This window comes from Nyctibius grandis, chromosome 17, assembly GCF_013368605.1.
Source record: "Nyctibius grandis isolate bNycGra1 chromosome 17, bNycGra1.pri, whole genome shotgun sequence".
NCBI lineage: Eukaryota > Metazoa > Chordata > Aves > Nyctibiiformes > Nyctibiidae > Nyctibius > Nyctibius grandis.
In genome coordinates, this window is record NC_090674.1 from 1,811,308 (window position 1) to 1,827,650 (window position 16,343).

The 16,343-nt window shown below is 43.2% G+C and overlaps 1 protein-coding gene across 16 annotated transcripts in view; it reads left to right on the forward strand.

Moving 5' to 3' along the window:
- The window catches only part of SPEN (spen family transcriptional repressor), a 77,649-nt gene that overhangs the window by 47,221 nt on the left and 14,085 nt on the right, over window positions 1-16,343 (forward strand). For 14 of the 16 annotated variants that reach the window (XM_068414530.1, XM_068414525.1, XM_068414535.1 and 11 more), the window contains 7 exons: window positions 6,357-6,517; window positions 7,709-7,909; window positions 8,749-8,900; window positions 11,276-11,401; window positions 11,979-12,092; window positions 13,279-13,392; window positions 15,096-15,196. In XM_068414530.1, the coding sequence (XP_068270631.1) occupies window positions 6,357-6,517; window positions 7,709-7,909; window positions 8,749-8,900; window positions 11,276-11,401; window positions 11,979-12,092; window positions 13,279-13,392; window positions 15,096-15,196 (969 nt within the window). The remainder of the gene's footprint in view (window positions 1-6,356; window positions 6,518-7,708; window positions 7,910-8,748; window positions 8,901-11,275; window positions 11,402-11,978; window positions 12,093-13,278; window positions 13,393-15,095; window positions 15,197-16,343) is intronic. The other 2 variants (XM_068414536.1, XM_068414539.1) reach the window with 2 other exon arrangements.

The window sequence follows — 16,343 nt, forward strand, 5'->3', positions numbered from 1 at the left end:
TTAAAAGGTAAAGCTTTGTTATGGAATGAAGAGCGGGGTTCAAGCTCTTTGTGGTATGCGCCTGTGGGCTGAGCTCCTTCAGCTGCCTGCCTGTAGTCTGCAAAATATGGTAACGACTTGTTACCTCTTGATCTCTTCACACAAACAAACTTCAGATGTTTGACTGGGTTTTCTGATATCTTTAACTTCAGGTTCAACAACTCCTTTTAACTAGGGGAAAAAAACCCAGTATTTATTTCCACAGATGTGAGAAATGTTTTTTTTTCCTTGCAAATACTGGTGTGAACTGGTGTTATGCAGGACACGTATATCCAAAACAACTCCCTGCTGCTCACCCGCCTATTTAGGTCAGCGTTGGAATCTGCTCCGACCAAGAGGTGCTAACCCTCTGCCCAGACCGCTTGAATTGCCAGCGTGGTTATTCCTCCTTGAACGTGGCAGAGCAGCCGGCTGGATTGGTGGAGTAACCTGGTGGTGCCCCAGGTTTTGTGGGAACGGGTTACTTGCTGGTTTTATTATGGTACGTGTCATTTGATGTGCGTTTTTGGACTTGCACATGTGTAGAGAATGGGGGAAATTCTGGTTAAAAACCTTTTTTTTAGATTCATGGAGTATTTAGTAGTAGGAGAGAAATAGCAGCCTGTAGTAGACCTGTGCATATATTATTTCAATATATCATTTTTCATCCAGAAGAGAAGTCAAAGTGTTTCAGGGCCAAAGATCCTTTAATCTATAGCTAGAATGGAATATGACGTATTTTTTAAGGTTTTTCTTTTTTAAGCAGTTAGCATCATATTTTTTGCTGGATGTTGACTAGCAATAATCAGGGGTTTTAAATCCTTTTTTTTTTTTTTCCCCAAAAAGCACATTGGTACATTCAGGATACTTGGATCCGTTTTCTAGTGCTGTTTTCCCAGGTCCAAGAAATCTACCTGGCAGTTTCTTTCCAAAGCCTATTCACGATATATAAAGTATCACAGGGATTTGTGTCTTCTGGGTAGAGCTGATCAGCACACAGGGGGTTTTTTTTGCATAGAGATCATCTACAGTGATTTAACTCAGATCTGGAAAGGGAGGGACGAGAATAAAGGGTTCCTGTTGCTACTGACTGTACATTAACTTTGGATTTCCTGACCCGACTTGGGAACCTGCTGACATCAGCTGTGAGAACAACCTGCTGCGGGAGCTTGTGCTGTGGTGTTGTCCTGAATAGATCTTTCGAGGAGATAAATTTTTACTTGGAGATTATTTCGACAGGGTATTGAATCATAGCTGATCTAGGCAGAGTTCCTGATTTCAGTTAATTTTGGCAGGAAAAAAAAATAATTGCTCTGCATATTTCTGTGAAGGGAATCCTGGGGCATTTACCAGTTCTGGTTAAACTTCTTTTTGAAGGCAGCTATTTAAAAAAAAATAAATCTTTCCTTTTTTCCCTGCTGAAATTTAGCACATGTTCCCTTGAAAAACGAAAAGGGTTTCAACCGATTTTAGGTGGCTTCATTTTTTAACTTGCTCCAGCCATCAGAGGTTGGTTTTATTTTGCCTTTTTCTTAAACCCGAAGCTCGGCAGTGCGTCGCCCGCTGTGCACGTTAACGCTTCTTTCGGCTTTATTTTCCACGGAGGCCGCGGTGTTTCCTGCTTGCCGTGACGAGGGTACTCACCAGCCTTGCAGCTGACTCACCGTTCTCAAATCAATTGGCAGAAATGACAATTGTCCCACATTTTAAAATTGCAAAAGGCTCGTGAGATCCCTTGATTCAACGCGGCTGCCATTGACGGAAAGCAGCGGGTATCCTGTTACATCCACTGGGTTGGAGCCTCTCTTTTATCTCCTTTTTTGCTGGGGAACAAAGAGACCGGCTCGCTTTGTATTCTTTGCTCGAGTGATTTCATTTTCCGTACGTAAACGAAGCATAACTTCATAGTTAGTTACTAGAGCTGCCAAATGCAGTGAGGTATTTCTGTGGAAACGAGGACTGGTTACATAGGATGCGAGCACCAGGGTTTGAAATGTCATCTTTGCAGTTATCGGGGGAAAAGGGAAATTCTGTGTGCCAAATCAGCTGCAGTGTGAAACCAGGTGTATTTGGGGCTTGGTTTTGTGATCTGAACACAGAATCACAAAATCAACCAGGTTGGAAGAGCCCTCTAGGATCATCGAGTCCAACCGTTGCCCTGACACCACCCTGGCAACTAGACCATGGCCCCATTGCTAGATTTTTATGTGTTGAGTCTTTGGGACTCAGCCCCTATGAATAAAACTGGATGATGAATATATATTATCTGATTAATAGAAAATAGATACATAGAGACCATGCTCATCCTTATGTACTTGTAGGCAATGATGGAAGGCAGATTAATATTTTAAAAGGGCTTGTAAACAACGCTTGTAGTAAAGTGCGTGTGTAAGAGAAGGATTTCATGCCCAACCTCCTTATTGAAGTAAGAACTCTCTCCTTTATAGCTCAGGTTTTCCATCGGATTTTGCCAGCAGTAAAATTTAAAAAATCTCTACTCTACATCGCTAAAAGCTGGAGCAAAACTGATTTTAGAGGCTATCTGGGCTGGACAAAAGAGCATCTGAAATCCTTCCTGCTTAAAGCATCTTCCTAAATGAGCACACGTCACGAGGAGAAGGCTGCGAACCACCGAGGAGGCAGCTGAAGCTGTGAGCCCGAGATGTTTAAAGCAGCAAATTCCCAGCACGGGCTCCCTCTCTGCGAAACGCCTGTGTTGTGACAGCTCAGGAGATTAGTTTTTCTGCGCGCTGGCATTCTGCTCCGCTGAGTTTACATGGATGTTGAAGAGCAGGTTTTCCCGCGTTGGGAAAAGGCTGTGTGCCAGAGCACGCTCTGCTGCTGGAAAAAACCATCGCCGGTTTAATACTGTCGGTGGAAGCGCAAAATGAAGTTCCAAAACCGTTTTCTTTGCCCCATTTTTGGCCTGCCCCAAGACCTGTGGATTACTCGAAATACTTCTAAGCAGCAGGATATCAGAGCTCTTGTTTTAACCTATCTGCTACATTCCCAGGTTAAAATTTTCCCTAGCTTGTTTTTCTAAAATTAATCTTGCTAGAAAAATTTTTAATAACTTTCTGGGAGTTGGCAAAGGACGGTTGCTTTCAAAATTACTCACAGGGGAAAAAAAAAAAGCCATATTCTCATTTTAATGCTCTGGGAACATATCTTCATGCAACTTCCATGCTTTGGCTTTGTATATTTTTAAAGCTGGGGTAGTTGAAAAGGGGTTCTGTTTTTCTGCTTGAGACTCTGTATAATTCACTGTCAGATGCTGTATTTTGATTCTGCTGTGTGCTATAACGGGATGACACAGCAGCTATAATTAACTCTTCCATCATTCTCCTATTCACAGAACACAAAACCTTTGACTTACTTTTGAATTATTATATCCATGTTTCTTCAATTGGAAAAGCGATGAGGCTTTCCCTAAAGAAAGGGGAATTGTTCTTGCCACCGTTTTTTTTCCCCTTTCTAAAAACAGAGTCAGGAAATAATGAATTTTGTTTCTGGAATGTCTTGGAAAGTCTTGATTTGCTTGGGGACACGTGTCCCTAAAACTCGTGGGGGAAGTGGAAATTATCAGCATGATCCTTGTTTCCCAAAGTTGTGTGGAATTCAGACTCTTGTCGTAGAATTTATCACCTCGTTAGATGCTGTTTCATTGCTTGGACGTCTTACGGTGTTACCCAGAGATTGTCTTTTTTTCCCCAGTGCAATGCTGTGATTTTAACAGTACGTTGCATATTTTAAACATCCTCATTAAAAAAATAGCTAAAAATAACCTGTTCTCATTTTAAAGCACTGCTTAAATAGAAATTCTACGCTGTCTCTTACTTAAAAGAGACAATCTTAGCAAAGCAGCATATTTAAAACGCTTTAGAAAGTACGTGGTTGATCATAATACCGAGCAACAAGACCTGAAAAGGGAAAATAAACATGTGTACGGGGCAGAGGCTTGCTGCAGCCCTAAAACCTTATTTTAGCCTTCCCCAGGGAATGGTGAACCACGCGGTGCTGCTGTCAGCTTGGGAATTATTTTCAGATTCTCTCCACACATGTTCTCTGACTATATTTGTATGTTACAAGAAGTTTCTCTGTTCTTTGCCAATTTATTTCGTAGTAGCAGGCGATTGCTGATGTTACCCCTTGAGACTCCTGAAGGCCTGTTTGCGTGGGGCCGGGTTTGTCCTCTTTTTCCCAAAATGCTGTAGTGAAGAACTTCAGTTTGATGAGGACTTGAGGTGATTCAGCATTGCCAGAGTTGGCAGAGGGGTAGGAGGCAGAGGAATGGGATAAATGGGCAAAAGATTGCAGCGTGCTTCCCTTTTAGCAATGAAATCATTTATTTAATGAAGAGGGCACGAAAGCAGGTTGCAGAAATGTAGGTGAGGCAAAAAGAAAGGCGGATTATAAATTTAGAAGAAAAATGAGGCTGTGAACAGACATCTCGGTGGTAGGAAATTCAGAGCTGAGAAACACAAGGGGCTGTAGGTCAGGAGGGGAAACGTTATTTATATATGAAATAACAGGTCGGGTGGTGCAGGGCGGCTGCCCCTTGGCGAGCGCAGGGCAGAGCCCGCCTCAGGAGCGGAGGGCAGGAGGAAGGGCTCGTTTTTTCACTCCTTTTCTGGCATGGCTTTATTTTCTCTCCTCTCCCAAAGCGACGCTGAACTTCCTCCTCCGGGGACGGAGGAGTAGGAGGAGAGTGTGTGGGAAAGGCACCAACGGGTGAAACGGCTCCATGTCAACTGGACCGGGAGGGTTGTAATGAGAGGGTGACACTGGGAGGAGAGTTTCTCATGCTTATTATTACTTCTGCATTTTTGACCTTTTTTGTTTTGTTTTCTTTTGGTCTGGCATGTTTTTATATCCTCCTTGGATTGTTTGTAAGTATTTTGGGACAGAGATTGCCCTCTCTTCTGCGCCTCCAAATACAACGGGGACAGAGCCCAGGGGCTTTCAGTAATGTGCCACAGCTCTCGTTACACCAAGATCTTCAGAAAGAAAACCAGTTTTGTGGAATGTTGTAAGAAAAATGACTCCGTCACTGCTACCCTGGTGCTATATTTAAACTGTACACCCGCAAAAAAGGAATGTAGTAGGAAGGGGTCACAAAATCAAATTGTGAAAATGATGAGAAGCCTGAAATGGGTTCCCTGAGAGAAGACTGGAAAAAGTTAAATGGTTTAATCTAAAGAGGGAATATAAGAAGCCTATGAAATAATTTAAGATAAGAAAAAGATAAACTTGCTTATCGTTTCTGATGCGATGTGGAGAGAAACATAAAAATTCAATTGAAAGCAGCGAATTTTAAACGGACAGGGTTATTTTTGTATGTGGCAGATCTCCCCCCTCCAGCCTCCGAGTTAAAATTCCAGCAGAATTTTTTAGGAGGCTGCTCGTGTAATGGAGAATGAGAGTCTCCAGGGTTATGTCAGACAAAATTATTTTTAGCGATGTTATAAGCCCTCATGCCTCGGGGAAGAAATCAGCCGCTGAAGAAGATGACGTGTCCCCACTGGGCACGCTTTAATAACATTATTCTCTGTATTTCTTACTCTCCTGCGAAGCATCTAATGATCTGCGCCGTCAAGAGTCGGCGGACTAGATTGACTCCCTCTATGATCTAATATGCAAATCCTGTTCTGCTGTAATTATTGTTTATAAAAAGATGTTCTTGGGTCTGAATGCTTCCTACCCTGAAGCTGGCCGTTGAGGCTGACCCTGCAAGTAGTGTTTGCTGGTTCGTACACATCAGCCCAGGTTATTCTCGGAAAAAACTTGCCGTGATTTTCTCACATGAGATTTTTGTGTTGTCAGAGGGACAGATCTTTTTTTTAAGGTACTCAAGAGGCAATAAGGGGAACTCCAGGACTGACTCGGATTGACAGCCGCGCCTGGGAACATGATAATATTTCTTTTTTTTTTGTATGTGAGAGCGCTGGGAGGGATTTCCAGGCTCCCCAGACCTGTGTGCCCTCTCTGTATTTCTCCAGTCTTCCCACACAGCTCCGAAGCTGATACAACATTGCATTACACTTAATTAAATCTCCGCCATTGTCACAGAGTGTAACAGGATCTTGTAACATTTTACCCGTATTCCATTTCCCCACTATCTCCTCTGAGGGCTTTGTAGGAGAATATTTGTAGAATGACTAAATTCCTGCGTATAACTGGGCTGTATTACGGATTTTCTGCATCAGGCAAAGCAGAGAGGAAGGCCTGTAGATGAGCAAAACCTTGTGATATTTTGCTTTTTAATTAAAATACCCGTGTGCTCTGGGCGCTTTGCATCTCCGTGCACTCATCTGTGGTTTCCTTCACGCCGTTTACAGCAGTGACTCCAGCAGCAGCTCAAGTGATGAGTCCCCAGCACGATCGGTTCAGTCGACAGCCATCCCAGCACCTGCGTCCCAGCTCCTTCCATCTCTGGAGAAAGATGAACCCCGGAAAAGTTTTGGGATCAAGGTTCAAAATCTTCCAGTACGCTCAACAGGTAAATTCACTTGGGAAAGTGAAATAGGGGAAAAAAGGAATAGGAAGCAGGTTAGGGACTGGTTAAATAACCTTTCTCATGTCTTTGACACGGCAGCCGCGTGCTGCCTCTGAGGATGGGATTCTCTTTCTGCTTCTGCCTTGGGTCTTGTGTGACGGTGGGAAAATTGCTTAATTAGTGACCATCTGTGAGAAATGCTGCAAGTCCCTCACTGGAGTTCCTGGGCTTGAGCACTTAAGCTACTGGAGCTGGTGCTTTGAAATGGTAACGTGGATTTCCCCAGGGAAAAACCTGAACCATCTCAAATTTTTCACTTAAAACTTGGACCGTTTATTCTCACCATGTCTCAGTTTCTTGTTCGTGTAGTACAAAAACTCGGGGTTTTCTGTTGCAGTGTTGAATGCTGTAAAACACCCATGAGCATATTCGTAATGGCATTGAATATTGCCTGGTAAATAATGCAAGAAACCACTCACTGAGGAGTGCAGATGATCCCTGTGCTGACTGCGGGAGAGATCCCACAGAAAAAAACAGCATGGGATCATTTATAAAACAGTTGTAACATAATTCATGGTACAAAGGCACTGGCTGAATTAAAATAATATATATTAGCTTTGTGAGCAGAATACCTCACGATGTTAATGTGCTTTCTAGAGATTTTATTCTGTAATATTCCTTGAAGTGATGCAACGCCAAGGTAAATGCCCCATAGATCCCAGGCAGACGTGTGATCATGAGTCAGATTTTGAAAAATCACATGAATCTGCTTAGTTATCTTTCTGAATAACTTCAATCTCCGTTGCAGCTGCCTCATCCCAGCTTTGGAAAACTGCTCTACGCAGTATCCATGTGGGATTATTCATGAAGTAACACTGTTGATTTCTTCTTCATCTTGAATTGGATGTCTCTTAGAATAACCATACACTGCCAGCTTTAGCCATGTAAAGTCCTGCCCGTGTAGTTTCTTGGGTTTAAAAATGAAGGCAAAGACAAGGGTCAACCAGAAGCTTTTGACATGGGTAAAATTAACACCCAAAATTAAAAGGGCATTTCTGTGAACACTGAGATTCAGGTTAAACTGGGTGAAGTCACATTGCAGAAGGAAGATCAGATGTCTTCACGTCCTTTGTGGTGCTATTAAATTGGTAAAAGATATGTTTTTATGGTACTAATGTGTATTTGTTGGTTTAGATACAAGCCTTAAAGATGGACTTTTCCATGAATTCAAGAAGTACGGAAAGGTGACGTCAGTGCAGATCCATGGGGCCTCTGAGGAACGGTATGGACTGGTGTTCTTCCGACAGCAGGAGGACCAGGAAAAAGCACTGAATGCCTCGAAAGGAAAGCTTTTCTTTGGCATGCAGATTGAAGTCACAGCCTGGATAGGACCAGGTAAGGTCCATGCCCTTCTTGCACTGGGTGCTTGACCACTCTGGGCGTATTCACAGGCTGTTGTAAAGAGGTGGCATAGAAGTAAGATGTATTAAAACTGCAGGAACATAATTTAAAGAAACTGGGAAATATGCCAGAATAAAGAGCAAGAAGAGTGGATGCTCTTAGTTCAAACAGGGAGAGAGTTCCAGTGTTAGAGAAGGAAACCTGCCATCCTCTCAAACAGTGAGATCTGCTGGAAGAAACAACTTCATCTTCTATGTCTCAGTGGAGCAGAAGCCAGTGGGTGGTATAAACGTAGCACTGAGTCCTCACAGGCTTGGGTTTTCTGCTTTTAATTAAAACAGCTAACGATGGCTGCGTTTTTGAGGCTAAGGCAGCACAGCCTGACCAGTGAGAACTATAGCACTGAGCACATGGTTAAGTTTTCAGTCTGTACTTCAGTTGCTTGTTTAAAAATTGATTTGTGAAAACAAACTTCTTCCATGTGCTCTTCCTCAAGTACAGTGAGGCCTTATTTGAATTCACGCATTCAGGCGTTAATACTTGTTAAAAGAGGAAATCTAGAGAAGCAGGTGGAGAATGCAGCTCCCTTTCACCTGAGGACACTCAGATTCCTCAGCACTCACCCAGTGGTGTGATGCAGAGATTTCAAATTGCCAGTAAATAACGATTCACAAGTGTAGCACTGTGGATTTTTGTCAAAGACATCGGTTACTCTCACTCAGATCATATCTGCACGTCAGGAAGTAAACTTGAACAAACAAATCTACGTGAACCAAACCCACATGAAAAACACCCCCGTGCATTACAAATTTCTTGCTCTCTTTTGCTTCTAGAAACCGAAAGCGAGAATGAATTTCGTCCTTTGGATGAGAGGATAGATGAGTTTCACCCGAAAGCGACGAGAACTCTTTTCATTGGCAACCTGGAGAAGACAACCACCTACCACGACCTTCGCAACATCTTTCAGCGCTTTGGTGGCATAGTGGTATGTGACTTCTCGGTGCTGTATAGGGTGTCATCGCCCCTTCGATCTGTACAGACCTGTAGTATGCTACGAGCAGTGGTAAATCGTAGTGTCAATAACAGATAATTCAGTCTTTATAGAATAATCTGAGTCATTCCTTGCTGGAATATACCTGAAAGCTTTCCTTTGTGTTTAGAGTGAAATCTTAGCACACGTGTATTGAGGGGAGAGCTGAATAGAAACAGTCCAAGGAGCATTTACCAGGAATGTGTCTTCTCCTAGCTCAGGGCGTTTGCAGAAGAGCCTGACTAGGTAGTTGGGATGTAAATATGCCTGGTGTTATTTTCATGTTGCATCAGTACGGCTCTGTGAAGTCTCAGTTTCCTGTTGATTTCTGAAGCAAAAGGTTGAGTTGCTGCCTGTGGAAGCAGCCATCAGCTGGCACAGTCTGTGCCCTGACAGTGGGGCAGGAGGGGCACAGAGCAGATGGATTAGTGATGACACACGTGGGATTGGGGTTTGCAGCTGAGCAGGCGTATCTGAACGAGACAGAGCAGCAGTCATCCCCCTCTCCTCTCCTCTCCTCTCCTCTCCTCTCCTCTCCTCTCCTCTCCTCTCCTCTCCTCTCCTCTCCTCTCCTCTCCTCTCCTCCCCTCCCCTCCCCAGTTGTATCCATATCACATTTAAGAGAAATTATCCAGAAAAATAAAGTAACGATCCACGCTCAGTTTAATTAATTGAATCTGGGCTTTCAGCACTGATTAGTTCATGGCCTCACTGGTAGCTGTGGCTGCTTATGAACATGCTGTGTCTTACTCATACTGCTCTGAAATATTTTTGTAACCATTGAGGTATCAGTCACACACACCAGGAACCCCATACATACTTCCCTCCGAAAAGAAGGCGAGGCGTGCTTCCGTAGACGATGTGGACAATTATAAAATTTACATTTTATGATGTCTGGCAGCTCTTGTGCACCCAGCCTCTGCTCTATCCTTGAACTCAACACTGATTTATGAATTCATGCAGTGTCTGCTGCTTAAACCCTTTTCTAACGTTACACCAGCAGAGCTGTCCTGATAAAGATACTCATCAGTAGTAGCGTGTTGTCTTGTAAATTGGCTTTTCTGTGAAGTAGTGCTGTCCTGTCAACGTTATTAATCGGTCAGAATTCGGCAGGAGCGCTGCCTTGCAGAATTTCCATGAAAACTTACAAGCTCAGGTGCAAAAGGGACCAGCTTTATAACCTTTCTGGTGGGTAATGAGCAAAGTAATGATATTTTATTTGTCTGTCAGGAGGAATTGCTTGCCCAGAGTGAGTGGTCAAGTGTAATTTGCCACGGTTGCAATAGTGCTACTTCAGACTCTTGGAAATGTTGTCCTCTGTAGTATTCCACTTAAATCATTAGGCCAGGGCTATAGAAATCTAATCGTTGTGTAAATCCTCCCTGTTTACTTCTCTTTTCCCTGATAAAGAGCTCTTGGGTGAGACCGTATCAAACTGCTGCCTTGTACCTAAATTTATTAACCATGAAATTAGTCTGTCCTGGATGTTGGAACGTTTGTGCTTAAATTCGTGTGCTGGCCTTGGCATGTAGCTCACAAAGGAAACTTGTGCTATTTCAACAAATAAAACACTCCACCTTCTATTTTCAGCTCGGAATGAATCATAATATCATGAGTTTTTTTCCGAGGCTTTCGGTACATTTGCCAGTACTGGTGCTGAGCCTGAATGTTAACCAAATGTCAGCTCCAAGCTTGCTGGGGTTTTAAAATCGATTCAAATCAGCCTTTCTTAGGCTTTCGTAGCTTTCTCGTGACTGCGCTTACTTTTGAATGGGCCTGTGGTGGCTTAGAATCAAACAGCAGCCATGATAAAAGTTGAAGATCTTTTTTGCCGTTGCCATATCAGTGCCAAGATGGTTCAAGAGACGAGTCCAGCATCACTTTCTTTTTCTAGGAGCAGGATGGATCAGGTTTATTTGGACAAGAAACCTCTCTTGGCTCAGAGATGAGGGTGGGAGCAGGTTGTTTTCTCTTGAGCCTTTGTGAGCGAAAATTAAGCTGAATTTCTTTGACACTGAGTTGTCTCTTCTGGACAGAATATTAACAAACGAAAGCCACTGTTTGTTGGTCAGGTCAGGCTTGCTTCTGCGGGGCTGAATTTCAAATCTACGTTATGAAGAGCTTTCCCTGCATCAGTGAGGATTTGCTTTTGCCATTGAGATACAGCAGAACAGTGAAGTTTTAACTGTCTACTATTGTTTAAATCCCCTCTCTGAAGAAAACATTAAAGAGTGCTTGCTGTGCCATGTGTCTCTCAAAAAGAAGTCTGTGGAACATCCTTTTCAACCCGTTGCTGACTGTCCCTTGTTCTGCTTTGTGTTTTTCCCCAGGATATCGACATTAAGAAAGTGAACGGTGTTCCTCAGTATGCCTTCCTGCAGTACTGTGATATTGCAAGTGTGTGTAAAGCAATTAAAAAGATGGATGGGGAATATCTTGGAAATAACCGGCTCAAGGTAAGGAGATCTTCCCGCGGACTGTCTCCTCCTTGTTACTTTTGTTTACAGCATCGTAGGATATTTTGTAGCAGGGTAGTTTATGATAGAAAGATGTTTTTTAATGCAAAGGTCGGATTAGAACATGATGGCTTTCAACCACCACCATAACTGGGATGAATCAGCATTTCTGTTGGCTGTCTCAGCCAGGAGCCCCAGGATTGAGCAGACTTGGAGACTGACATTCCCTGGCCTTGAAGGTCCGTGGCTGGCGAGGCCGTGCTGGGAAGCTGCGCCTGTACTGATGACAAACAGGCTGTCAGTCACCAGAGCTGTCAACCTGTCGCTGTTCAGATGCGTTCAAATTGTAGAAGAAACAAATGTTGTCAAACACTGTATTTGTTTAAGCATGCAGAATTATTTTCATTAATTGCTAGTTGATTTTTGTCTCGCTTGCACCTGCGCGGAGATGCTAATTTTAGGCAATCCATACAAATGACTAGCTTTCTTCAAATAACCCTTTAATTAGGCGTGCTCTGTTCGGTTGGTTTAACGCTTGCGAATTGTACTGATGGAAGTTTTGCCCTTTTGTGTTCAGCTGGGTTTTGGAAAGAGCATGCCTACAAACTGCGTGTGGTTAGACGGGCTCTCTACAAACGTTACGGATCAGTATTTAACTCGACATTTCTGCCGATACGGGCCTGTGGTAAAGGTAGGTGGGAGGCTTTGGTGTGTGCTTTGAAGTTGTTACTGTCTTCCTTTTCTTCCCATCCTGTCCTTTCAACCCCGACTGTCCAGGGCTTTATAGCTCAGGTAGATAAATTCTCTCTGGGGTGGAATTTGGCCGACAGGGCTCCGTAGCTTTGCATCCTGGTGATGCGAGACGTCGAGCAGTCGCTTCTGGTGTTCTGAAAACAAACCAAAAAAGAGTATTTTGAACGAGCCGAGATAATGAGTGTTGGAAGCCCATTTGTTGCTCTTGTGCTGTAGTCTCTCCCCAACAAAATTTCTGTGGAAGGCTAACATTGGAGAACAGTCTAATTACGTAGTTACACTCATGCATGCTAATTACATAATTAGACATAGCTCTATTTTTTTTCCATCAGACCAAAAAATGACTTTTTCAAAGCAGTTAGGATGGTCACGCTGACAACAGAAGAGGGAAAGTCAATGATGGTGCAACATACCCGTGTCACACAGCGGGAGCGCGTTACCCACCCCCCTGAGGGTCGGTGCGAGAGGTTTATGCACGTGCTTAAACTTAAGCACGTGAGTTGTCCCGTGTTACTTCTCTTGGGCATCGCCGTGCTTAAAGTTAAGCAACGTGTGCAGATCTTCTCAGCATGAGGGTCTTGCCTCCTTAAAGGATTTTTGTGGGTTTGTGTTGCAGCTTTGACATTCTTTACTGTAGCTGTTGTTGCTTGAATAATAAGTTGATGTTGCTAAAGGAAGTTAATATTTGGAAACTGGGCTTTTAGCAACTGACCAGTGGTACTGCAGACTGCGATAACAAAAACTGTTTCCATTTTGGGATTAAATGTTCCCTTTACCTTTTTTCCCCCCTAAAACACATTGGAAAATTTTCCAAAAACTAAAAGTAAACAAAGAGAAACTACAAAACTCAGTCACCGAAGACAAAAATTAAAAGTAAAATACAGAAAAACAAAATAAAGGCATAATATACCTCAAGCCACGATATCCACAATTCAAAGCAGTCCCGTGTCCTTTTATTGTCTCTTCATTACAATATGCCTCATCAGAAAAGCCTGGAAATTCACCTTGCTAAAAATTATTTTCTTACTGGTATCCTCATGACTTAGGATTTTGTTGGGACTGACATTAAGTCCTGTGGATGAGGCTCTTATTTGGTTTTTGTTTTGTTTTTTTGTTTTTTACAGGTGGTGTTTGACCGCTTAAAAGGCATGGCCCTGGTTCTCTACAATGAGATTGAATATGCACAAGCAGCTGTAAAAGAGACCAAGGGGAGGAAAATCGGTGGGAATAAAATTAAGGTGTGCAGAATGACCTCCAAAACAAAACAAACAAAAAAAAAGAGAAACAAATTGTATTTAGGCCTTATCCCTTCAGCGCTGGCATTGCAGACTGCCAGTCAAAGGGGATACTTAGCGGGACACAGTGTTCAAAGCCAGGTTGGATGGGGCTTGGAGCAACCTGGTCTGGTGGAAGGTGTCCCTGCCCATGGCAGGGGGGTTGGAACTAGATGATCTTTAAGGTCCCTTCCAACCCAAACCATCTGTGATTCTATGACACGTATGTCCCAGATATCAAAGGCTGAATATTTTTTTTATACTCGGCTTATCAAGCTGTCAGGGTACCTCACAAAGCCTTTTCCAGTATTCTGCCGTTTGTTTCACTGAACTTGTCTCTCTGAGTGTTGGTGTCCGTGTTACTACCTCATTTACCCGAGTCCAAGGCAAACTTTTGTCCGTTTTCATGTTAGAAAAGTGAAATCTGAGGGTGTGAGTTCTTCCAGGGTAACACGTGGCTGCATTTCAGCTGCTCCATGCTGATGTCCAGGCTCTTGACCTGGCCGAGGCGATCCACAGTGGTTTGCACACTGTAGCTGTGGGGTACAGCATCCCAAGCGTGCAATCTGCTCTTATGATGACAGCTCCTTCCTTGTAACAGATTTTAAAAAATAATAATTAAAAATACTGCTTAAAAAAATAGATAGAATACTTTTTGCTGGAGCAACACTTGACATGTTTAAGGGATGTCTTGGATTTGGGTGAATGTGGTAATACCTGTTACGACTGTCCCATCAGTTCTGCTAACTGGGGACGTGAGGTGTCAGCCAGCCCTCTGAATTATCTTCCTCCTCCTCCTTTCTTCTCTCCTAAAGAGTGGGTAATGATTTCAAGCATGATCTCTCATCTGGTATATTAACCTAGCAACTTCACACCTGTTGGGTTAGGAGTTGGATATGCTGCAGTTTCTAAGCGTGGTGGTTGAATATAAGTAGCCTTTATAGGCAAAAAAAAATGTGTGGTTATTTAAAAGTTTCATATCTTGTGTGTATGTCTGTGTTCCACTGCTGTGGTTATACAGATATCTAGGCTGATTTTTCTTAAAAAAGGAACCTAGAATGTTAAAACAATTGCATTATGTGGTATAGACGTAATTAAATCCATTCTAATCCTTAATTTTTTGCATCATCTATGCCATTAGCTTCTTAATATTGTCACCCTTGGCTAGAAAACTGATGTTTTGAGCAGTTAGAATAGGGAGCTTCACTTAGGAGGCTTGGTTCCTTTCCCATCCCTGCTCTTGCCTTGCTGTGTAACCCCAGGCAAATAACGTGGAGTCTAAAATAGATTAATATTACTGACCTGCTGTAGCACTGCATTGAGATGAAGGGGACTTTGGAACTGCAATTAGTATTAAAAACGTCAATACCACGATAATAATGTGTATTTTTCCTGCTGCTTTACTGAACAGAAGCCTCTGGTCTGGCAGCTACAACATCCCCCAGTCAGTTACGTAGCTCCACGCAGCTACACTGAGTTGAGAGAGAAAAGCCTTTATTCCTGGGGATGTGTAGGGCCAGGCCTGAGAAACGTTTAATTTTTTTTTTGTTAAATATTATCATCCCCATTTTCAGTTCTGCTTCCATCTTCAGGCTGCAGTGGACAGTGAGATGTTGTCCAGATGGGATGTTTCTCTCACTGAACGTGATTTACCCTTTATTTTTCAGGTGGACTTCGCCAATCGAGAAAGTCAGTTGGCGTTTTATCATTCCATGGAGAAAACGGGTCAAGATATCAGAGACTTCTATGAAATGCTGGCAGAAAGAAGGCATGTATCAATATCTTTATTACAGTCTTTTACTTTTCCAGCATTGTTTTAAGTGCAATTAAGCTTTCTTCAGGCTGTCATTATAACAAACACTTGGGTTTGGTCCTCTCAACTTTATCCTTTTTACATTTTATTAACAACATTGTAGCTTATTTTTTAATATCTTTTACCTTTTCAATATATTTTTTTAAAAAAAACAAATTTAGGTGGTCAGACTTAAACCGTGCAGATTAAAGCAGACAGGATGTCACACATCTGAAGTATAGTAGGTTACTGAAATTCAGACTTAGGTGGAGGTTTTGGCTGTCTGTGTGATCTGTATATTTAGTATCTGGTTACTGTGGTGGGTCACCAGGACACAGCTGTGAGTCACTCATCATTTCTTAGGAACGCAAGAATAGCTTATCTGTAATGCCTCCCTGTACCCTCAAGAGAAGTGTCTGTGTTAACACGTGTATTTATAGTCTGATAAACTACTGCTGCTCATCTGTTGAGCAGAGAGTAAAATTTGGTCTTCCACCTACCCCTTTTCAACAGTTTCACACAGAATCAACCAGGTTGGAAGAGCCCTCTGGGCTCATCGAGTCCAACCGTTGCCCTGACACCACCATGGCAACTAGACCAGGGCACTAAGTGCCATGGCCAGTCTTTTCTTAAACCCCTCCAGAGATGGTGACTCCACCACCTCCCTGGGCAGCCCCTTCCAATGGCTAATGACCCTTGCTGAGAAGAAATGCTTCCTAATGTCCAACCTGAACCTCTCCTGGCGAAGCTTGAGGCTGTGTCCTCTTGTCCTATCGCTAGTTGCCTGGGAGAAGAGGCCGACTCCCACTTCACTACAACCTCCCTTCAGGTAGTTGCAGACTGCACTAAGGTCACCTCTGAGCCTCCTCTTCTCCAGGCTAAACACCCCCAGCTCCCTCAGCTGTAACTTGATAAAATAATAAAATACGAGTGAGGCTGCAGTTGTTTGGTTTTGCTGCTTGACGTGACAGATGTGTTCTGCCCTCTGCAGCAGATCTCCTGGCGGTGCCTGGCCGTTCTGCCCATGCTGCAGAGGCGTGCGTTCCCCCTGCACGGCCACTTATCTCTGCAGACCCTGGCTCAGAGCAGCCTGGCACAGACGCACTCTGCATTTTTTTTTTTT